We start from the raw sequence: 23,809 nt of genomic DNA on the forward strand, positions 1-23,809 counted from the left end.
TTATTTAGTGGTGTTTTAGAGAATGATGTAGAATTAATGTGTAGAGGACTTGATGTCTGATGGGGTGATATATAGCCTAAGCCTATTGGTCAGCCATTGAATTATGACAATTATGACTAAGATGCAGCAGTGAAAAAGAAAGTATTTTTTATGTACATGATTATAATCAGACAATTAAGCATGCATCTCCAACACAGTGTCAAGCCTGGGTGGCTGACTGTTTGTTGTATTCAAAACATTTTTTTTATTACTATTGACATGAGATTAATGTTTTTCATCATGGCACAAAAACAAAGCAGAATACACAAGTGGGCTACACAACAATGATCTTTGGCTTATCACTGAGGTCCAGTGTGTGTTGTACTCCGGACAGCTGTAGCAACCAGTTGATGGGCATGTGGTCCAGCCGGTTCATATCAAAATGGGCAAAATGGACCTCAGAGCCTGGGCAGAACGACAGATTTGCACACTAATAGACAGAGCAATATCTTCACAACATATGCCATATTGGATACTGACCAAACTCAATTTTAGAAAAATGTAAAAATTGAAAGGGATATACCACTGTGCATAAAACCTATAGAATAGCCCAAGATGTGAATCACATGTACTACAGTAGGCTATTTGTAAGCTATAGCTAATACTATCAACAACACTGTAATAGCACAATGCAGTTACCTGGGCCAACGATTATGGCTCCACCCTGCTGTCGAGGATCTCCCTGGAAGTCAAATATAGGGCTGGTCATGGCCCTCCACATGCTCTTCATATGGCCCACCAGCATACCTGACTTCACATGAGGGCTAGGTTTGGCTAGACAGACAGACATTATTTTACATTTAATTTTATTACAGCTTTTATGTAGAGTAGACTATTGCTATTTCAGGAATACAGCAAAAGACAGAATGAATGTCTCACCTGATTCCACAGACATCTCTCCTCTCCTCATCCCCAGTCTTTTGTATATGCATCTCTCTGGGTCGACGTATATGTCATGAGGGTAGCCAGTCAGTGAGCAGAATGACTACATCACACAGAGAAAACACACGTCAGACACTGCACAACAACACAACAAACAAGACGCTTACAAGTATTATTGACATTGACATAATTGCAGAATGACACATTAAATATGCCTACCTCAATATGATGATGAGATGATTGTCCAATAACAACCAGTCTGAGACCAGCTTCCTGCATTGAATATACGAAAACATTCATCAAGTTAGACATAACAAGTTATAGCCTATATTGTTGGCTATGTCACATTTGTCACTGAAATCAAATCCAAGTTTATTGGTTACATTCAGAGATGTTATCGCATGTGCAGCGAAATTATTGTTTTTCTAGCTCCAACAGTGATGTAATAGGCCTAATACCTAGCAATAAAAAACAATACGCACATAATACGCACTCCAGTGGTGTGGGGGCTGTGCTTTGGCATAGTGGGTGGGGTTATATCCTTCCTGTTTGGCCCTGTCCGGGGGTGTCCTCGGGTGGGGCCACAGTGTCTCCTGACCCCTCCTGTCTCAGCCTTCAGTATTTATGCTGCAGTAGTTTATGTGTCGGGGGGCTGGGGTCAGTTTGTTATATCTGGAGTACTTCTCCTGTCCAATTCGGTGTCCTGTGTGAATCTAAGTGTGCGTTCTAATTCTCTCCTTCTCTCTCTCGGAGGACCTGAGCCCTAGGACCATGCCCCAGGACTACCTGACATGATGACTCCTTGCTGTCCCCAGTCCACCTGGCCGTGCTGCTGCTCCAGTTTCAACTGAACCGCGGCCCTAGGACCATGCCCCAGGACTACTTGACATGATGACTCCTTGCTGTCCCCAGTCCACCTGGCCGTGCTGCTGCTCCAGTTTCAACTGTTCTGCCTTATTATTATTCGACCATGCTGGTCATTTATGAACATTTGAACATCTTGGCCATGTTCTGTTATAATCTCTACCCGGCACAGCCAGAAGAGGACTGGCCACCCCACATAGCCTGGTTCCTCTCTAGGTTTCTTCCTAGGTTTTGGCTTTTCTAGGGAGTTTTTCCTAGCCACCGTGCTTCTACACCTGCATTGCTTGCTGTTTGGGGTTTTAGGCTGGGTTTCTGTACAGCACTTTGAGATATCAGCTGATGTACGAAGGGCTATATAAATAAATTTGATTTGATTTGATTTGATAATCCAAAAAGTAAAATGAAAGAAATTAAGAAATGTCAGAACGTGAAATGTCAGAGTAGGGAATAGTGGGTAAACAGTATGTAAACATTATTAAAGTATCTAGATTAAAATGATAGTTTATCTAATACTGCAAATGTTTTTCATTAAAGACAGTTATAGACTGAAGAAAGTAGCAATTGGAAACGTGTCCCTATTAGAAATAGAAAAAGTCAAAGAAAAAACATCTCTTCACCACTCACCTTCAGAACTTCCGCTGGTATTCTGCTCAAATCATCCACATATTCTTTGCAGGTGTGGCACAAGAAATTCTGTCGAAATACAGAGTTTCTTTAGGAATTTGAAGCGTGTCTGCTGTTATTCGTTCAATAGTCTCCCCCTCTTTGAACAGTGAACACCTGTGCATGTTGTGTCCTCAAAATCTGTCTCGTCTGACTGCGCTGAACAGTACGCTAGCTAGGCTACTTTGTTGCCTGCGCAGTGCTGCCAGAAGCATGTTGCTTTTTCAACTATTAGATCAATATATAAGGTTTAGAAACCTAGCCCCAACGCCATAAATACTTCTGAGTGAAGGCTATGTAGGATAGTCTAAATGTTTTGTAAAGTGTGATGTGAATATACCGTAAAATAGCCTACTATTCCCTACCCGAACAAAAATAACGACTGATTTCCTGTCTTGGTATAACTCTTTGAAGAAAGTTGAGACTCCATATCGGTCATAAATCAAACAGTCCTCTACATCCTCAAGACGAACATTTACGGGTGGTCTCTTGATCTCTCGATGATCCTTCGTTATTTGTTGCGTTATAGGTGGATCTGTCGCCATCGCAGCAGTTCATGGTAACTTCATTTTTCCAAGGCCGCCCTGCCCATGCTATTTTGGGACTTGCCGTTGAAGCGTTATCTGGCTTCAGGTCAGGAGTAGGCTACTGAACACTATTCACGCCCATTTTCGTGTGCAGTCTTGCCTCGAATGTCTCTTATTTGCCCATAGGCTAGACTTTCACCACACACGTTAATTTTATAGCCCACTTTTAACAAAGCAGGCATATGGACCAATTTGGGCAACCTGAAAGGCTAAAATAATAGGCCTACCTGTGTCTCTCTATGTGTAATTTCTAGCATATAGAAGGAGAGAAAATAGCTGTGACGGGGGTTTCATCCTATGACCGTTGTGTGCAAAGTCTAGGGGAGATTCTCATTTAGGCACGTCTGGCTCACACCAGCAGCTCGAAGTTGGTCGCGTGTCAGCCATACTATATTTGGGCACATTTTATTCATTTGTATTTAAACTTGTCAAACTGTACAAACATATACGGAAGTTTAAGTATACATTCAAAATGCATTGGTTATGTTAGCAAAGAACATAACCAAGAACACATGTTTAGGAAAAAAATAAAAAAAAAAAAAAAAATATATATATATATATATATATATATATATATATATATTACAAACGTCACAGGGGTCTTATACTGTATACTGTACATACAATTATATATATATCATATCAGCTTGTATGTATCAAAGGCAGCACTGCCTTTCAGGGCATGTTTGTTTTGAACAAATCTTAATGATTGCAAAGAAATATAAAGCTCTCTTATCAATAATAAGATAGTCTTCAAATATCTACATTTGAATATACAGAATTTGGCTAACACTATGACATTATTGACTATGAAATTTAAATAATTTACATCTTAGAATAAATCAAATTTGACATCATTGTCTGTGAAATTGGCAAAATTCATATTCTTTGAAAATAACTCCACCCAGAAACAGGTGATATGATCGATCACAGCAAAATAGAATATGTTCAGTAGTTTCAATGTCATTCCCACAAAATGTACAGTCATTACACTCTACATTGATTTTCAATCTTTAAAATTAATTTGATGAATAAATATGTCGAATTTTAAAATGGTTCTCTTTGGCCATCAGTGGTATAGGACAAATATGTTGTTCTTGTTTTCTTGGTTACAGATACATCAAACATTTGACAGATATAATTCCTTTTGAATTAATGGTTCTAGGAATAATTATTTGGAAATAACTTGTCTGACATGTTGGTTATACTTCTTATCCACTAAACAACAGTCATTATGTACACTGAACAAAATTATAAATGCAAGATGCAGCAATTTCAAAGATTTTACTGAGTTACAGTTTTTTAAAGGAAATCAGTCAATTTAAATAAAAAACATTAAGACCTAATGTAACGGCCGTCGTCGGTGGAAGAAGGTGAGGACCAAGGTGCAGCGTGGTAAGTGTTCATGATTTTTAATATAATCAAAACTGAACACTATAAACAAAATAACAACTAGGAAGAACAAACAAACGAAACAGTCCTGTCTAGCAATGACACACAAAACAGAAAATATACACCCATGAAACACAGGTGGAAAAAGGCTACCTAAGTATGATTCTCAATCAGAGACAACTAGCGACACCCCCCCAAAGGTGCGGACTCCGGCCGCAAAACCTAAACCTATAGGGGAGGGTCTGGGTGGGTGTCTGTCCGCGGTGACGGCTCTGGTGCGGGATGTGGACCCCACTCCGCCATAGTCCTTCTCCGCCTCTCTACCCGCCTCCGTGGCCTCTTTAACGCCGGCGCCCCTCGCCGCCAACCTCGGACTGGAGACCCAAGCCACGGGTCCCGAATGGACGGCAGATTCCAGCAGCACCGGACGGACGGGATATTCCTGCAGCACCGGACGGACGGGAGATTCCGGCAGCACCGGACAGGCGGGAGACTCCGGAAGCACCGGACAGGCGGGAGACTCCGGAAGCACCGGACAGGCGGGAGACTCCGGAAGCACCGGAGTGAAGGGCGATTCTGGCAGCTCCTGGCTGACTGACGGCTCTGACAGCTCCTGGCTGACTGACGGCTCTGGCAGCTCCTGGCTGACTGATGGCTCTGGCAGCTCCTGGCTGACTGACGGCTCTGGCAGCTCCTGGCTGACTGACGGCTCTGGCAGCTCAGGACAGATGGGAGACTCTGGCAGCTCCAGTTCTCCTACCTGACATAGCCACACTCCCGTGTGCCGGCAGCACCGGAGTGAAGGGCGATTCTGGCACCTCCTGGCTGACTGACGGCTCTGACAGATCCTGGCTGACTGACGGCTCTGGCAGCTCCTGGCTGACACCCACGAAACACAGGTGGAAAAATGCTACCGAAGTATGATTCTCAATCAGAGACAACTAATGACACCTGCCTCTGATTGAAAACCATACCAGGCCAAACTCAACAACCAACCTAGAAAAACAAACATTGACTGCCCACCCTAACTCACGCCCTGACCATACTAAAACAAAGACAAAACAAAGGAACTAAGGTCAGAACGTGACACCTAATCTATGGATTTCACATGACTAGGAATACAGATATGTATCTGTTGTTCACAGATACCTTAAAAAAAGGCACGGGCGTGGATCAGAAAACCAGTCAAGATCTGGTGGGACCACCATTTGCCTCATGCAGAGTGACATCTCATTCGCATAGAGTTGATCAGGCTGTTGATTGTGGCCTGTGGAATGTTGTCCCACTCCTCTTCAATGGCTGTGTGAAGTTCCTGATATTGGCAGAGCTGGAACACGCTGTCGTACAAGTCGATCCAGAGCATCTCAAACATGCTCAAAGGGTGACATGTCTGGTGAGTATGCAGGCCATTGAAGAACTGGGACATTTTCAGCTTCCAGGAATTGTGTACAGATCCTTGCGACATGGGGCCGTGTATTATCATGTTGAAACATGAGGTGATGGTCGGGGAGGAATGGCACGACAATGGGCCTCAGGATCCTGTCACGGTATCTCTGTGCATTCAAATTACCATCAATAAAATGCAATTGTGTTCATTGTCCATAGTTTATGCCTGCTCATACCATTACCCCATCATCACCATGGGGCATTCTGTTCGCAACGTTGACATCAGCAAACCGCTCGCCCACACGACGCCATACGTCATCTGTCATCTGCCCGGTACAGTTGAAACTGGGATTCATCCATGAAGAAGACACTTCTCCAGTGTACCAGTGGCCATTGAAGGTGAGTATTTGCACACGGAAGTTGGTTACGAAGCCGAACTGCAGTCAAATCAAGACCCTAGTGAGGACAACAAGCATGCAGATGAGCTTCCCTGAGAAGTTTCTGGCAGTTTGTGCAGAAATTATTTGTCTGCATAAACCCAATCAATCAATCAATCAATCAATAAATCAATCAATCAATCAATCAATCAATCAATCAATCAAATGTATTTATAAAACCCTTTTACATCAGCAGATGTCACAAAGTGCTATACAAAATCTCAGCCTTAAACCCCAAATAGCAAGCAATGCAGATGTAGAAGCACGGTGGCTAGGAAAAACTCCCTGGAAAGGCAGGAACCTAGGAAGGAACCTAAAGAGGAACCAGGCTCTGAGGGGGTGCCAGTCCTCTTCTGGCTGTGCCGGGTTGAAATTATAACAGTACATGGCCAAGATGTTCAAACGTTCATAGATGACCAGCAGGGTCAAATAATAATAATCACAGTGGTTGTAGAAATGTCAGTTGTCTTTTCATAGCAGAGCATTCAGAGTTAGAGACAGCAGGTGCGGTAGAGAGAGAGTCGAAAACAGCAGGTCAGGGACAAGGTAGCACGTCCGGTGACCAGGTCAGTGTTACACAGCCGTAGGTAGAACAGTTGAAACTGGAGCAGCAGCACGGCCAGGTGGACTGGGGACAGCAAAGAGTCATCAGGCCAGGTAGTCCTGAAGCAAGGTCCCATGGTTCAGGTCCTCTGTGAGGGGAGGGAGAGGGAGAGAGAGAATTAGAGGGAGAATACTTAAATTCACACAGGAGACTGGAGAAGGAGAAATACTCCAGATATAACAGACTGACCCTAGCCCCCCGACACAAACTATTGCAGCATAGATACTGGAGGCTGAGAGAGGAGGGGTCGGGAGACACTGTGGCCCCGTCCGACGATGCCCCTGGACAGGGCCAACCAGGAAGAATATAACCCCACCCACTTTGCCAAAGCACAGCCCCCACACCATCTTCAAACCACCAACTTACTACCCTGAAACAAGGAGTATAGCCCACAAAATCTCACCTACGGCACAAACCAGAGGGGCGTGCCAACCCGGACAGGAAGATCACATCAGTGACTCAACCCACTCAAGTGATGCACCCCTCCTATGGACGACATGGAAGAGCGCCAGTAAGCTTGTGACTCAGCCCCCATAATAGGGTTAGAGGCAGAGAATCCCGGTGGAGAGAGGGGAACCGGCCAGGCAGAGACAGCAAGGTCAGACAGGTCAGACTACAGACAGGTCAGACTACACTCAATCATAAGGCCTACTGAAGAGATGAGTCGTCAATAAAGATTTAAAGGTTTAGACCGAGTCTGAGTCTCTCACATGGATAGGCAGACCATTCCATAAAAATGGAGCTCTATAGGAGAAAACCCTGCCTTCAGCTGTTGACTTCGAAATTCTAGGGACAATAAGGAGGCCTGCATCTTGTGACCATAGCGTACGTGTAGGTATGTACGGCAGGACCAAATTGGAAAGATAGGTAGGAGCAAGCACATGTAATGCTTTAGCAGTAAAACATTGAAATCAGCCCTAGCCTTAACAGGAAGCCAGTGTAGAGAGTCTAGCACTAAGGTAATATGATACAATTTTAGGGTTCTAGTCAAGATTCTAGCAGCCGTGTTTAGCACTAATAGAGGTTTATTTAGTGCTTTATCTGGGTAGCTGGAAAGTAGAGAATTGCAGTAGTCTAATCTAGAAGTGACAAAAACATGGATGAACTTTTCTGCCACATATTTCTGATTTTTGCAATGTTACATAGATGGAAAAAAGCTGTAATTGAAATAGTCTTGATAAGTTTTTCAAAAGAGAGATCAGGGTCCAGAGTAATGCCGAGATCCTTAACAGTGTTATTTGAGACGACTGTACAACCAAAAGATCACTTTGTTTCTTGGGACCTAGAACTAACACCTCATGTTCCAGCGAAATGTCCAGCTGTGTATCGTCCGTATAGCAGTGAATGTTAACATTGTGTTTCCGAATAACATTACCAGGAGATAAAATATATAGTGAAAACAATAGTTGTCCTAAAATGGAACCTTGAGGAACATCGAAACTTATAGTTGATTTGTCAGAAGACAAACCATCCACAGAGACAAACTGATATCTTTCCGACAGATAAGATCTTAACCAGGCCAGAACTTGTCCATGTAGACCAATTTGGATTTCCAATCTCTCCAAAAGAATGTTGTGATCGATGGTGTCAAAAGCAGCACCAAGGTCTAGGAGCACGAGGACCGATGTAAAGCCTTGGTCTGATGCCATTAAAAGATAATTTACCACCTTCATGAGTGCAGTCTCAGCGATATGATGGGGTCTAAAATCAGATTGAAGCTTTTCATATACATTGTTTGTCTTCAGGAAGGCAGTGAGTTGCTGCGCAATAGTTTTCCAATTTTTTTTTAGAGGAATGGGAGATTCGATATAGGCCGATAGTTTTTAAAGTATTTTCTGGGTCAAGGCTAGGCTTTTTCAAGAGAGGCTTTATTACTGCCACTTTTAGTGAGTTTGATACACATCCGGTAGATAGAGAGCCGTTTATTATGTTCAACATAGGAGGGCCAAACACAGGAAGCAGCTCTTTCAGTAGTTTAGTTGGAATAGAGTCCAGTATGCAGCTTGAAGGATTAGAGGCCATGATTATTTTCATCAATGTGTCAGTTTTCACCAGCCGTCCGGGTGGCTGGACTCAGACAATCCAGCAGGTGAAGAAGCTGGATATGGAAGTCCCGGGATGGCATGGTTACACGTGTTCTGCAGTTATGAGGCTGGATGGACGTACTGCCAAATTCTCTAAAACAACATTGGAGGCGGCTTATGGAAGAGAAATTAACATTAAATTATCTGGTAATTGCTCTGTTGGACATTCCTGCAGTCAGCATGCCAATTGCAAGCTCCCTCAAAACTTGAGACATCTGTGGCATTGTGTGGTGTGACAAAGTACAAGATGCACCTGTGTAATGATCATGATGTTTAGTCAGCTTCATGATATGCCACGCCTGTCAGGTGGATGTATTATATTGGCTAAGGAAAAATGCTGACTGAAAGGGAGGGAAACAAATTTGTGCACAACAATTTAGAGAATTAGCTTGTTGTGTGTATGGAACATTTCTGGGATCTTTTATTTCAGCTCATGAAACATGGGACCAACACTTTACATGTTGGGTTTATATTTCTGTTCACTATATAAAGATGGTAGACAAGGAGACACACCTGAATATATTTTTTTAGCACACAATTGGTCCAGCGTCGTCCGGGTTTGGCCGATGTAGGCCGTCATTGTAAATAAGAATTTGTTCTAAACTGACTTGTCTAGTTAAATAAAGGTAAAAAAAACAGACCACATATTTTTGTTCATTCAAATGCTTCTGAGTGGCACAGCAGTCTAAGGCACTGCATCTCAGTGCAAGAGATGTTACTACAGTCCCTGGATGGAATCCAGGCTGTATCACATCTGGCCGTGATTGGGAGTCCCATCGTGCGGCGCATAATTGGCCCAGTGTCGTCCAGGTTTGGCCGGGGTAGGTCGTCATTGTAAATAAGAATTTGTTCTTAACCGACTTGCCTAGTTAAATAAATAAAAATTAATATGATTATTATTCCATATCGGTGTGTTAAGTGGAGTGAAGTTGTGTTTACAGCGCCTTGCAAAAGTATTCGGCCCCCTTGAACTTTGCGACCTTTTGCCACATTTCAGGCTTCAAACATAAAGATATAAAACTGTATTTTTTTGTGAAGAATCAACAACAAGTGGGACACAATCATGAAGTAGAACGACATTTATTGGATATTTCAAACTTTTTTAACAAATCAAAAAATGAAAAATTGGGCGTGCAAAATTATGTCATGCTATCCAGGTCTGTGCCCAAACAGTTCAAACTTCTGCTTTTAAAAATCCATCTTTCCAAAAATAAGTCTCTCACTGTTGCCACTTGTTACAAACCCCCATCAGCCCCCATCTGCGCCCTGGACACCATATGTGAATTAATTGCCCCCCATTTAACTTCAGAGTTTGTACTGTTAGGTGACCTAAACCTGGATATGCACCCCGGCCGTCCTACAATCTAAGCTAGATGCCCTCAATCTCACCCAAATTATCATGGAACCTACCAGGTACAACCCCAAATCCGTAAACTTGGGCACCCTCATAGATATCATCCTGACCAACCTGTTCTCTAAATACACCTCTTCTGTCTTCAAGCAGGATCTCAGCGATCACTGCCTCATTGCCTGCGTCAGTAATGGGTCCGCGGTCAAATGACCACCCCTCATCACAGTCAAACGCTCCCTAAAACACTTCAGTGAGCAGGCCTTTCTAATCGACCTGGCCCGGGAACCCTGGAAAGATATTGATTCCGTCAGTAGAGGATGCCTGGGTATTCTTTAAAAGTGCTTTCCTCACTATCTTAAATAAGCAGGCCCATTCAAAAAATGTAGAACCAGGATCAGATATAGACCTTGGTTCATTCCAGACCTGACAGCCCTTGACCTGCACAAAAACATCCTGTGGTGTACTGCATTAGCATCGAATAGCCCCCGCGATATGCAATCAATTAGGAATCAATATACACAGGCAGTTAGGAAAGCAAAGGCTAGCTTTTTCAATTTTCCAAACAGCATCCTGTAGCACAAACTCCCAAAAGATTTGGGACACTGTAAAGTCCATGGAGAATAAAAGCACCTGCTACCAGCTTCCCACTGCACTGAGGCTATGAAACACTGTCACCACCGATAGATCTACGATAATCGAGAATTTCAATAAGCATTTGTCAATGGTTGGCTTGGTTTCAACCTGGCTACCGCTACCCCGGTCAACAGCTCTGCACCTCCCATCTATCCTAGCCTGCCTTTCTAAGGTCTTCGAAAGCCAAGTAAACAAACAGATCACCGTCCATTTTTAATCCCACCGTACCGTCTCCGCTATGCAATCTGGTTTCCGAGCTGGTCAAGGGTGCACCTCAGCCACGCTCAAGGTCCTAAACGATATCATAATCGCCATTAACAAAAGACTAAACTGTGCAGCCGTATCCATTGACCTGGCCAAGCTTAATATGAGTCTGGAAGGCGACTGTAAACTCTCCTTCCAGACTCATATTAAGCATCTCCAGTCATAAATTTAATTTAGAATCGGCTTCCTATTTCGCAACAAAGCATCCTTCACTCATGCTGCCAAATATACCCTTGTAAAACTGACAATCCTACCGATCCTTGACTTCGGCAATGTCATTTACAAAATAGCCTCCAACACTCTACTCAGCAAATTGGATGCAGTCTATCAGAGGGCCATCCGTTTCGTCACCAAAGCCCCATATACTACCCACCACTGCGACCTGTATGCACTCATTGGCTGGCCCTCGCTTCATATTCGTCGCCAAACCCACTGGCTCCAGGTCAACTATAAGTCCTTGCTAGGTAAAGCCCCGCCTTATCTCAGCTCACTGGTCACCATAGCAGCACCCACCCACAGTAGCTTACAGATCATTGCACCTGTACGTAGCCCGTCTGTAAATAGCCCCTCCAACTACCCCATCCCCATATCGTTTTTTATTTAATTTATATATATATTTTTTTTTTGCTCCTTTGCACCAGAGTATCTCTACTTGCACATTCATCTTCTGCACATCTCACTCCAGAGTTTTTTTGCGAAATTGTAATTACTTTGCCACTACGGCTTATTTATTGCCTTACCTCCCTAATCTTACTTAATTTGCACACACTATATATAGACTTTTGTATTGTGTTATTGACTGTATGTTTGTTTTTTCCATGTGTAACTGTGTTGTTGTTTGTGTCTCAATGCTTTGCTTTATCTTGGCCAGGCCGCAGTTGTAATTGAGAACTTGTTCTCAACTGGCAAATTATTATGTTCAACAACTGACATTTTCAGATATTATTTTGACAAACACACTTTGGTGCTTACAATTCATTCTCTATTGTCATAGATGACCAAGGAGCTATAGAAATGTTACATTTAGAAAAATTCATGTAACATCATGTGAGATGAAATTAGACAAACTAAAGGGTGTGCAATGTGTAGGCCCACTGAGTGGATATTCTGAACCTTGTTTGAAGTCACTAGGTCACATGACCAAGGAGCTATTAAAATTCTACATTTTGAAAAATTCATGTAAAATCATGTGAGATGAAAATGGACAAACTAAAGGGTGTGCAATGTGTGTCTATGCCATTGGGTTAGCTACAACCAGTTTTGAAAGTGTTAGGAGGAATCGTTAAAGAGCTATTGAAATTAGAAAGATTTGATTTGTCACTGCTGCTGTTGGTGGACGTAAGGAAAACTACAGGCGAATATCCGTCGAATATCCAACCTGAAACTGTCTTTACCTCCGTCTATTATCAGTCAATCTTACCATGTAGCCTATTGCAAAAGGGTTGGAAACTTTCCAGTAATTTTCTATGGGAAGTTAAGCCCAGGAATATGGGGAATTTTGCTTAAATTCATCCAAAAAAGTTAGCTTATAATAGTGAACCTTTGTGAACCTTTTTTTGTGGGATACATAAGGTAATTCTAGGTCTTGTGGCATATTTTTGTTAAACTATCCCCAATTCAATGGAATTGCAACCCTCTGCATGCACAGTGCATTTTCCATCACACATGCTATTGAGCCCACACTTCCATCACATGTACAGCTGATTCTCAAGATCTTGCACACTAATGAGATGCTATTGAGCCCACACTACTACAGTACCCTGTCTGAACCAAGGACTACATGCTTTCTGGTAAGTTTTGATTACAATACTGGGTGGGGTGAATATATTTTATGACATACATAATATTTTGTTAACTAATAAATTGTAGCCTACAGCAAATTGTGTTTAAATAATTTCTTAGTTGTTAACAATTTCTGCTAGTTAGTTTTTGCTACCGTGTGAGTTTTAGCTTGCTTGAGCCTGCTAACTGAGGAGTGTTAATTTACCTGTTTCCATACATGTTTCCATACATGTTGAAACCATTTATCTTACAAAGGAGTTGTTTATTCTAACTTCTTAACTATTTATCTGTACATGGAATTGTATTTTTTTAAATATTTTTTTACTATTTTTTGTTGAATCTTTACAGGAAAATGCCATGGGCACTATATGATGTGTGGAGACGTTTCACTGCAGCAAAAGTAGAAGGAAAATCTGTGTACATTTGCAAATACTGTGCCAAATAATATGTGAAGAATGCAACAAAGAACAAAGATGCAGGATCATCTGGCCAAGTGCATAAAGTTCCCTCAGCGCTCACAACAAGCAACCTCTGACAAAAGTCCCTCTACTTCCATTTGAGGTGAAAACGATGAATCAGACAACTTATCGATAGCAACAGCTCATGGTCCTCCTGGAATCCGAATTTGTTTTGACTCAATGGAGGAACATAGTCAGAGAAATGCTGATGAATGTATTGCTCGAGCTGTGTATGCAACTGGTTCACCTCTGATGCTCACAGGCAATGTGTATTGGAAGAGATTTCTGAATGTTCTTCACCCAGTATACACCTCTCCAACCAGACATGCTTTATCTACTCATTTGCTGGATGCAGAGTTCAACAGAGGTCAAGTGAAGGTCAAGCAAATCATAGAGAAAGCAGACTGTATTGCAATCGTCTCTGATGGGTGGTCGAATGTTCGTGAGCAAGGAATAATTAACTACGTCATCTCCATCCCTTAACCAATATTCTACAAAAGCACAGACACAAAGGACCACAGACACACCGGGCTCTACATTGCAAATGAGCTGAAGGCAGTCATCAATTACCTTGGATCACAGAAGGTATTTGCACTGGTGACAGACAATGCTGCGAACATGATGGCTGCTTGGACTAAAGTGGAGGAGTCCTACCCTCACATCACACGCATTGGCTGTGCTGCTCATGCATTGAATCTGCTCCTCAAGGACATCATGGCACTGAAAACAATGGATGCACTCTACAAGAGAGCCAAGGAAATGTTTAGGTACGTGAAGGGTCATCAAGTTATAGCAGCAATCTACCTCACCAAGTAAAGTGATACGAATAAGAGCCCGGCATTGAAGCTTTCCAGCAACACACGTTGGGGAGGTGTTGTCATGTTTGACAGTCTCCTGGAGGGGAAGGAGTCTTTCCAAGAAATGGCCATATCACAGACTGCTGATATGGACAGCCCCATCAAGAGGATCCTCCTGGATGATATATTTTGAAGACTCATCGCTTCAGTAGGTTCTATGATGGAGTGTAGTTTGGCCCAGGGGTGCGAAGGTGAACAGCAAGGCACTGGAGCGACAAACCGCCCTTGCTGTCTCTGCCTGGCCGGCTCCCCTGTCCACTGGAATTCCCTGCCTCTGATCCTATTACGGGGGCCGAGTCACTTGCTTACTCGTGCTCTTCAATGCCGTCCCTCGGAGGGGTGCGTCACAAGAGTGGGTTGAGTCACAGACGTGATCTTCCTGTACGGTTTTGCACCCCATTGGGCTTGTGCGGTGGAGGAGATCTTCGTAGGCTATACTCAGCCTTGTCTCAGGATTCAATCTTGCAACCTTACAGTTAACTAGTCCAACGCTCTAACCACCTGATTACAATGCACTCCATGAGGAGAATGCAGTAAGCCAAGGTAAGTTGCTAGCTAGCATTAAACTTATCTTATAAAAAACAATCAATCAATCAATGATAATCACTAGTTAACTGCACATGGTTGATGATATTACTAGTTTATCTAGCGTGTCCTGCGTTGCATATAATTGATGCGGTGCGTATTTGTGAAAAAGGACTGTCGTTGCTCCAATGTGTACCTAACCATAAACATCAATGCCTTTCTTAAAATCAATACACAGAAGTATATATATTTTAACCTGTATATTTAGCTAAAAGAAATCCAGGTTAGCAGGCAACATTAACCAGGTTGTCACGCCCTGGTCGAAGTATTTTGTGTTTGTCTTCATTTATTTGGTCAGGCCAGGGTGTGGCATGGGTTTTTGTATGTGGTGTGTTTGTATTGGGATTGTAGCTTAGTGGGATGTTCTAGTTAAGTCTATGGCTGTCTGAAGTGGTTCTCAATCAGAGGCAGGTGTTTATCAGAGGCAGGTGTTTATCGTTGTCTCTGATTGGGAACCATATTTAGGCAGCCATATTCTTTGAGTGTTTCGTGGGTGATTGTCCTTAGTGTCCTGATGTCCTTGTGCTGTGTTTATTTACACCAGTATAGGCTGTTTTTTGTTGCGTTCTTTGTTTTGTAGTGTTTGTAATTGATTCGTGTTTTACGTTTGTTTATTAAACATGGATCGCAATCTACACGCCGCATTTTGGTCCGACTCTCCTTCCCACCTAGAAAGCCGTAACACAGGTGAAATTGTGTCACTTCTCTTGCGTTCATTGCACGCAGAGTCAGTGTATATGCAACAGTTTGGGCCGCCTACTTTTCCAGAATTTTACGTAATTATGACATAACATTGAAGGTTGTGCAATGTAACAGGAATATTTAGACTTATGGATGCCATCCTTTAGATAAAATACGGAACGGCTCTGTATTTCACTGAAAGAATAAACGTCTTGTTTTCGAAGTGATAGTTTCCGGATTCGACCATATTAATGACCTAAGGCTCATATTTCTGTGTGTTATTATGTTATAATTAAGTCTAGGATTTGATAGAGCAGTCTGACTGAGCGGTGGTAGGCAGGAGCAGGCTCGTAAGCATTCATTCAAACAGCATTTTTGTGCATTTTGCCAGCAGCTCCTCGCTGTGCTTCAAGCATTGCGCTGTTTATGACTTCAAGCCTATCAACTCCTGAGATTAGGCTGGTGTAACCGATGTGAAATGGCTAGCTAGTTAGCGGGGTGCGCGCTAATAGCGTTTCAAACGTCACTGGCTCTGAGACTTGGAGTAGTTGTTCCCCTTGCTCTGCATGGGTAACGCTGCTTTGAGGGTGGCTGTTGTTGATGTGTTCCTGGTTTGAGCCCAGGTAGCGGCGAGGAGAGGGACGGAAGCTATACTGTTACACTGGCAATACTAAAGTGGCTCTAAGACAATCCAATAGTAAAAGGTTAATGAAATACAAATGGTATAGAGAGAAATAGTCCTATAATTCCTATAATAACTACAACCTAAAACTTATTACCTGGGGATATTGAAGACTCATGTTAAAAGGAACCACCAGCTTTCATATGTTCTGAGCAAGGAACTTAAACGTTAGCTTTCTTACATGGCACATATTGCACTTTTAATTTCTTCAACACTTTGTTTTGCATTATTTAAACCAAATTGGACATGTTTCATTATTTATTTGAGGCTAAATTGATTTATGTATTATATTAAGTTAAAATAAGTGTTCATTCAGTATTGTTGTAATTGTTATTACAAATAAAATAAAAAAATCGTCCGATTAGTCGGTATCGGCTTTTTTGATCCTCCAATAATCGGTATTGGTATCGGCGTTGAAAAATCATAATCGGTTGACCTCTAGTCTCCAGACGCGGCCAATCCGAGTGGTGTCTATGTCGGATCCGGAATGGCTGGTACGGCCGCTATTTCCTGGTTCCGAGAAGGGGTCAGGACTTGGACACCCTGTTCTAGATGTATGTGTCCTCAGCAAACACGTCCAAGTCTATGAATTCAGAATGCCCACAAGCCACCGGCTGTTACATTCGATGGGCTGGGGGCAAGCAGTGTTACACGCATACATTCTGGTCTCCCATACTCAGTCTCTAGGCTTCATAGGAAATAGAACAAGAGCTGCCTGCCTCTCTCAACTCATTCCGTTTCTGGGTCTCGCGTTAGACTCACTGGAATCACACTTGTCTATCCCTGTAGATGGTGTTCCGGCTCTGAATAGCCCAAATTCATCTGGGTCACATTTCAAAGGCAGACATTTTGGTTTAGCAACCTTCGTAACAGTCTTTGGTAACACTTTTATAGTGTTTTTTTCATACCTATGTGGTGCTGCAGTGTTTAGCTGTGTTAAATCTCTTCCACACATCTGTACAGTTTAATATAAAGTGTCATGTTAAATTCTGTTAATTTATGCCCTTCTCTCTTTCCCGACCCAGAGTCTCATCTATATGGGCCATCTTCTCTCGAAAAATGGTTACCGCTTAATTATGTCATTGATTGGCCAGAGTATCCATTGACTTGATGTCCCAGGTTTAAATCAGTCCCTGTTTAGAGATGAAGGATGAAAATGGAGGATGAAAATCACCCGGCACTGTCTGAGCAGTTTGCTCCAGTACCATAATACGTCCTGGTGTCGCTTCTAATATCATCTGTCTAATCCCTCTTCATGTGGTTCTCGTTGGTCTGTGTCTGGTCCTTCTTTCTCTCCTAGGTGTGTAAGAAGAAGTGTTCGGAGGTGCGGATGTGCTTTCTGCAAGCGGCCGCGATGTGCCTTCCCCGTACCTGAGGGAGGGCTGGAGAACAGAGGATGAGGTGGGGATGCCTCCTCTAACCCTGGGACTGGCCACTGCTCACTCTACTTCTGTCCCCTGCCCTCCTCCTCCTCAACTACCGAGGGCAGCTCTGGGATGGCTCTCGATGGCGATTCGCTTCAGACTCCTCAACCTTCTGCCCACATGACTGTGACGACTACCAGGGAAGGGGCTGCAACATGATTGACACATCCAGCGTCAACAGCCTCCCCTCCTCCATGCTGCTCAAAGTAGGATGTTACCATTAGGGTGCAGTTTCTTTTTGGAGGCCTGATTAGATGCTTTCAAAATCCTTTTAGTCTAAAAACACAATTGAAATGGGTTGGATGTGGGTGGATGCACAATCTGTAAATGTTATTGTGTGTTCTGTTCATCTCAGCTGTTCTCCCACCTGTCGGTGAAGGAGCGCTGTCTGTGTGCCTCGCTGGTCTGTAAGTACTGGCGGGGACCACTGCTTAGACATCCAGTTCTGGAAGCAAATCATTCTCAGTGGCCTACAATAAGTGAGTAGAATATTTGAGCATTTTTAAGGTAACATTGCATTTTCAAGAGAATGTTTGTAAACCTCTTATCTTCTTTTGTAATGTTCATGTATTTTATAAAAAGTTTATTATTTGAATATAAGGAACACTTTCTCATCAAACCTTACCTTAAGCCATAGTATCTCTCTCTCGCTCACCCTCAGGTAAATGATGACCTCCTGGTGAAGATAGCATCTCGGAGGCAGAATGTGACGGAGTTGACCATCTCAGACTGTTGTGGCGTGCAGGACCACGGTGTGTGTTCCTTGGCAACCCACTGCTCCGGCCTTCAGAGGTACACTGTAAACAGCTGAGTGACCTGTCTCTCAGCACCCTGGCCTCACACTGCCCTCTGCTGGCCAAGGTCCATGTGGGCAACCAGGACAAACTGATGGACAAAGCACTCAAAGGTTCTCTCTCTCTCCTCCCCCTTATTTCCTCGCTCTCTCCACTCAATCGATCAACCAAGTTTTGCAACAAGTGTTACTAACAAGTGTTGCTTTCCCTCTTTTTCTCTTCCTCCTCCCCTCCCTCTCTCTCTCGTGGCACAAGATGGGAGAGCACGGTTCAGAGCTGAAGGATATCCACCTGGGCCAGTGCTACAGTATAACTGATGAGGGGATGGTGTCTCTGGCCAAGGAATGTCCCAAGCTGCAGAGAATCTACATGCAGGAGAACAAAATGGTGAGTTCTCTTACCAGAACTTAGGCGACATCAGTGTTCAGTTGGCCTGCAGAACTTGGCAGACCAATGGTCTGTCTCTGTAGTGGTAGGGGAAACGTTGCCTTCACGTTTTAATTTTAACCCATGAAAGGGAAATGTTCTGGAAGGTCCCAAAAGCTACTCGATAAACATTAAGTGGTGTCTCCGTGACGTATAATGTGTAACAGCTTCATTTGGGATGTGTGTTTACTGTGTGTGGGTTGGTGGGGTATTTTTGCTGTTGGGATCGTGGTACATCTGTTTCAAATGGAACGCAAATCCCAAACTCAAAACAAAATCTGTTGAAAACATGCAAAGAGGCACAGGCTAAGGGAGAGCACTGTGTGCATTTTGGATGACATGTACAGTCGTAGCCAAAAGTTTTGAGAATGACACAAATATTAATTTTCACAAAGTTTGCTGTTTCAGTGTCTTTAGATATTTTTGCCAGATGTTACTATGGAATACTGACATATAATTACAAGCTTTTCATAAGTGTCAAAGGCTTTTATTGACAATTACATGAAGTTGATGCAAAGAGTCAATATTTACAGTGTTGACCCTTCTTTTTCAAGACCTCTGCAATCCGCCCTGGCATGCTGTCAATTAACTTCTGGCCACATCTTGACTGACTGATGGCAGCCCATTCTTGCATAATCAATGCTTGGAGTTTGTCAGAATTTGTGGGTTTTTGTTTGTCCACCAACCTCTTGAGGATTAACCACAAATTCTCAATGGGATTAAGGTCTGGGGAGTTTCCTGGCACGGACCCAAAATATCGATGTTTTGTTCCCCGATCACTTTTGCCTTATGGCAAGGTACTCCATCATGCTGGAAAAGGCACACACACACACACACACACACTGTGATCTCTGAGCTAGCTTCCCATGTTAGCTGGTTGTGTTGTGGTGGGGTCTTGGTCACTTCCGTTAGACACCATTACTCTGCAAGTGTCGAGGTTGTGTTCCTGTTCTGCAGGGGATTTGGACATCCTGACGTCCTGAATCTCTGGCCCCATTTTAAGTTAATGTCCACTTCTTTCCCAAAGTAGGCTATCAAAAAGACTAGGAACGACTGGAACACTTGAGGTCTGTAATAGCCTACCCATTTTTACATGTTGCCTCAGCACTCGGCAGTATGCACTCAGTTCCCAGTGTTATTTCTGAACGATCCCTGACACTGTCTCTCCTCCACCACTGGAGGTCACTGTTCCTCCACTACTGAACGCGGACAGTCAACAGGTCTTACTCTGTGAGAGGCTTGATACATGGGTCAGATCATTTTTTTAAATGATTTTAACTAAGCCACAGTGGCCGGCTAGAATCCTCTACTTTTGTCAGTTCCATGAAAAGCTTTCCTGGATATGTACTGTATGTATTGAGATGTGCAATTGACTTCTGTTTCCAGGTCTATCTAGGCTTTGCAGCTTTGCATCATAATCCTCATTATTCTCTAACCTAATGCATTTGCCTTCCTTTCCTCTAAATATTCTCTCTCCTCTCAGGTTGATTATGCTCTTGATTAATTAGGTCAACTTAAAGTTCTTTAACAGTAGCTCAGTTTGTTAAAATGTCATTCATCACCATAATAGTTATGAAAATAGGTATTATAGTGAGGTGAGAGATTCATTTCGGCGCTAATAATATTTCTAATGTTGTGGGATCAATTTCAGACAGTCATTTTTCAGACATTAGAAGGAAGGTTTTCTGGCTTCCTCTTTATATTGTGTCAGAGAGAAGTGGGTTGTGAATATTTTTAGGAGTTGTTATGTCTAGCCGCACTCATTGTGTTGGCCTGATATTGTCATTAATTTGGCCTGCTATTAAGAAGACCAGGGAAACTTCCCTCTCTCCTCTCCGTAGAAGACTCATTATCTCACTGGGCTTTCTCTCCCCAACTGTTTTAAGAAATAAAATGTAATAGCTCGATATCTATTCTAATGAGAAATGTAGGACCAGATTAAAGCATTGATTTCACCTCGTTAAAAAGGAAAGTGGGCAAGGTGAATTATTTACAATTGTCTTGTAGGTCTCGGGACAAGTGTCCTTATCTCTGGATTAAAGTTAGGCTGCTGGTTTTCATGTTGTCTCCTGTGTTTAGCTAGAAAACTGGATTCAAGTATTTCCATTTGCAGACATTTAGTGCGGGCTGAGGATAAACATATTGACTAGCCTGTCCTATATGCCCTAAGGAATCTAGCTTTTAAAATGTTTTGAGGAGAGAATTTAGTTGGCTATGAGTGATGGAATTGTACATTTTTTGACTGTTAGAGTACTTGCATGTAATAGTTATGATAAATGAAATTACTCCCCAAAAATTCAGCAATTCTTTTTAACTCAAGGCCCGTGCTGCGGAAAAGATACGTGCTGATATATCCATATGCCAACAGTGCAACAATGCCTAATTTATCATAACCATTACAGATAACAAATCATAATTGCTAAATTGCCCCATATATATTCGGTGAATAAAAAAACAAGTGCCATTTTAAGAGTCCTTAATTCAAATCGTAATATTAACTGGTTCTATTATATTGTGGAACACAGTCTATTAAAAGGCAGTAACCTCAGCAGTGGTGCTTGATGGTCGACAGCCTTGTTTTGTTCATTTAGCAGACTGCTGTTATTTGCCGAACCATTATCACAGTCAAGACACACCTATTTTATAGTAAAAACAAGAGAAAAGAACTGTGATATACAATATGCAAACTGGTGAGCCAATGTTTAGGGGGGTTATTAGCCGAGGCAAACCAATTAAAAATTACACTTGCAGTTTGCAAAGTAGGGTCGTCACTAGTTACCAGCTCCACAAAGTCATGAACCCCGCCTATTTCTACAATTTATCTTCTTCAAATCGGATTTTAAACCTAACCCTGAACTCTAACCTTAACCACTCTGCTAACCGTATGCATAATCCTAACCTTAGCTTGTGTATAAGGGGATATCGGCTGCGCTGATAGATGACGTGAGATACATTTGACATTTCTCGGTCCCTTCCTCTCTTTCTCTCTCACTCCCTCTCGCTCCCTCTCTCTCCCCCATCTCCCCTCTCGCTCTCCCTCTCTCTCTCGCCTTCTCTCTCGCTGCCCCTCTCCCCACTCTCTCGCTCGCTTGCTCGCCCTATCTCTTTCTCTCGCTCCCTCTCGCTCCCCCTCTCTCTCTCCCCCTCTCTCTCTCTCTCTCTCTCCTCCTCTCTCACCCCCTCTCTCTCTCGCTCTCCCTCTCTCTCTCCCTCTCTCTCGCTCTCTCTCGCTCTCTCTCGCTCTCTCTCGCTCTCTCTCGCTCCCTCCCTCTCTCGCTCCCTCTCGCTCCCTCTCGCTCCCTCTCTCGCTCCCTCTCGCTCTCTCTCGCTCCCTCTCGCTCCCTCCCTCTCTCTCGCTCCCTCCCTCTCTCTCGCTCCCTCCCTCCTCTCTCTCGCTCCCCCCTCTCTCTCTCCTCCTCCCTCTCTCTCTCGCTCCCTCCCTCTCTCTCTACTCCCTCTCTCTCTCTCTCTCTCACTCCCTCTTCTCGCTCCCTCCCCTCCTCTCGCTCCCTCCTCTCTCTCTCTCTCTCTCGCTTCTCTCTCGCTCACCCCCTCTCTCTCTCGCTCCCTCTTTCTCTCTCGCTCCCTCTCTCTCTCTCCCTCCCTCCCTCTCTCTTCTCTCTCCCTGTGGCTCCCTCGCTCAGAACATGCAGTGTCTCCCCTCTCTCTCAATCTCTTTCTCTCTCGCTCCTTCTTTCTCTCTCCCTCTCTCCTTCTTTCTCTCTCGCTCCCCTTCTCTCTCTCGCTCCCTCTCTCTCTCTCTCCCTCGCTCACTCTCTCGCTCCCTCTCTCTCACCCCACCTCTCTCTCTTTCTCTCTCTCACCCCACCTCTCTCTCTTTCTCTCTCTCACCCCATCTCTCTTTCTCTCTTGCTACCCCCTCTCGCTCTCGCTCGCTCGCTCTCGCTCCCTCTCTCACCCCATCTCTCTTTCTCTCTTGCTACCCCCTCTCGCTCTCGCTCGCTCTCTCGCTCCCTCTCTCTCGCTCTCTCTAGCTGGTTAATCTCCCTGTGGCTCTTCCTCTCTCGCTCAGTGTCTAGTCTAACTTTAATATTGGTATGAAGGAGTCTGCCTCTCTCCCACCTTCCCCTTCAGATCTCTCTGGTTAGCCAGCTCCCACCCGTTTCCTTGTCAGATCTCTACTGGTAAGCCAGCTCCCACCTTCTGTTTCCTAGTCAGATCTCTACGGGTTAGCCAGCTCCCACTCTCCTTGTCAGATCTCTACTAGCCAGCTCCCCTCTCTCTCTCTCTTGTTAGCCAGCTCCCACCTTCTCAGATCTCTACTGGTTAGCCAGCTCCCACCCTGTTACCCTCTCTCTCTCGCTCCCACCTTCTCTCAGATCTCTACTGGTTAGCCAGGTCCCAACTTCTCGCTGTCAGATTGTTAGCCAGCTCCCACTCTTCTGTTCCCTCTCTGTCAGATCTCTACTGGTTAGCCAGCTCCCTTTCTGTTTCTGTCAGATCTCTACTAGCCAGCGCCCACCTTCTGTTTCGATGTCAGATCTCTACTGGTTAGCCAGCCCCCACTTTCTCTTTCCCTGTCAGATCTCTACTGGTTAGCCAGCTCCCACCTCTCCTTGTCTCTCTCTCTCTTGCTTCCCTGTCAGATCTCTCTGGTTAGCCAGCTCCCTCTTCTGTCGCTCCCGCTCCCTCTCTCTCTAGCCAGCTCCCACCTTCTCTTCCTCCCTGTCAGATCTCTACTGTTCCTTCTGTCTCTCTCTGTCAGATCTCTACTGGTTAGCCAGCTCCCTCTCTCTGTTCCCTGTCAGATCTCTACTGGTTAGCCAGCTCCCACCTCTCTGTTTCCTTGTCAGATCTCTAGTCTGGAAGTGTTTCTGTTAGCCAGCTCCCACCTTCTGTTTCCTCAGATCTCTACTGGTTAGCCAGCTCCCACCTTCTGTTTCCCTGTCAGATCTCTACTGGTTAGCCAGCTC

General features: G+C 43.8%; 1 protein-coding gene and 1 pseudogene across 2 annotated transcripts; one reads left to right on the top strand and one right to left on the bottom strand.

The window, feature by feature from the left end:
• Positions 1 to 124: 124 nt before the first annotated feature.
• On the bottom strand, positions 125 to 3,334 carry prxl2c (peroxiredoxin like 2C). Of its 2 annotated transcripts, none has more exons than XM_064936782.1 (6): positions 2,922 to 3,334; positions 2,410 to 2,478; positions 1,141 to 1,194; positions 919 to 1,024; positions 679 to 813; positions 125 to 444 (listed from the first exon to the last, which is right to left on the bottom strand). In XM_064936782.1, the coding sequence occupies exons 1-6, from the start codon at positions 2,991 to 2,993 to the stop codon at positions 314 to 316; spliced, it is 567 nt and encodes a 188-aa protein (XP_064792854.1). In that variant the 5' UTR covers positions 2,994 to 3,334; the 3' UTR covers positions 125 to 313. The 2 variants fall into 2 exon arrangements, with proteins under 2 accessions (XP_064792854.1, XP_064792853.1); XM_064936781.1 differs by having other exon boundaries at positions 2,814 to 3,332.
• A 14,476-nt stretch (positions 3,335 to 17,810) lies between these two features.
• The window catches only part of LOC135513594 (F-box/LRR-repeat protein 17-like), a 558,551-nt pseudogene continuing 552,552 nt past the window's right edge, over positions 17,811 to 23,809 (top strand).

The sequence above is a fragment of the Oncorhynchus masou genome, chromosome 25, assembly GCF_036934945.1.
Source record: "Oncorhynchus masou masou isolate Uvic2021 chromosome 25, UVic_Omas_1.1, whole genome shotgun sequence".
NCBI lineage: Eukaryota > Metazoa > Chordata > Actinopteri > Salmoniformes > Salmonidae > Oncorhynchus > Oncorhynchus masou.

What these genes read in the sequence shown, in the direction of transcription:
- prxl2c (XM_064936781.1), bottom strand. Translation starts at nt 2,993, where the DNA reads ATGGCGACAGATCCACCTATAACGCAACAAATAACGAAGGATCATCGA. An exon ending in CAGTCGTTATTTTTGTTCGG is followed by an intron (nt 2,479 to 2,813) that starts GTAGGGAATAGT and finishes GTATTTCGACAG; the next exon opens with AATTTCTTGTGCCACACCTG. An exon ending in AGCCATAATCGTTGGCCCAG is followed by an intron (nt 445 to 678) that starts GTAACTGCATTG and finishes CGTTCTGCCCAG; the next exon opens with GCTCTGAGGTCCATTTTGCC.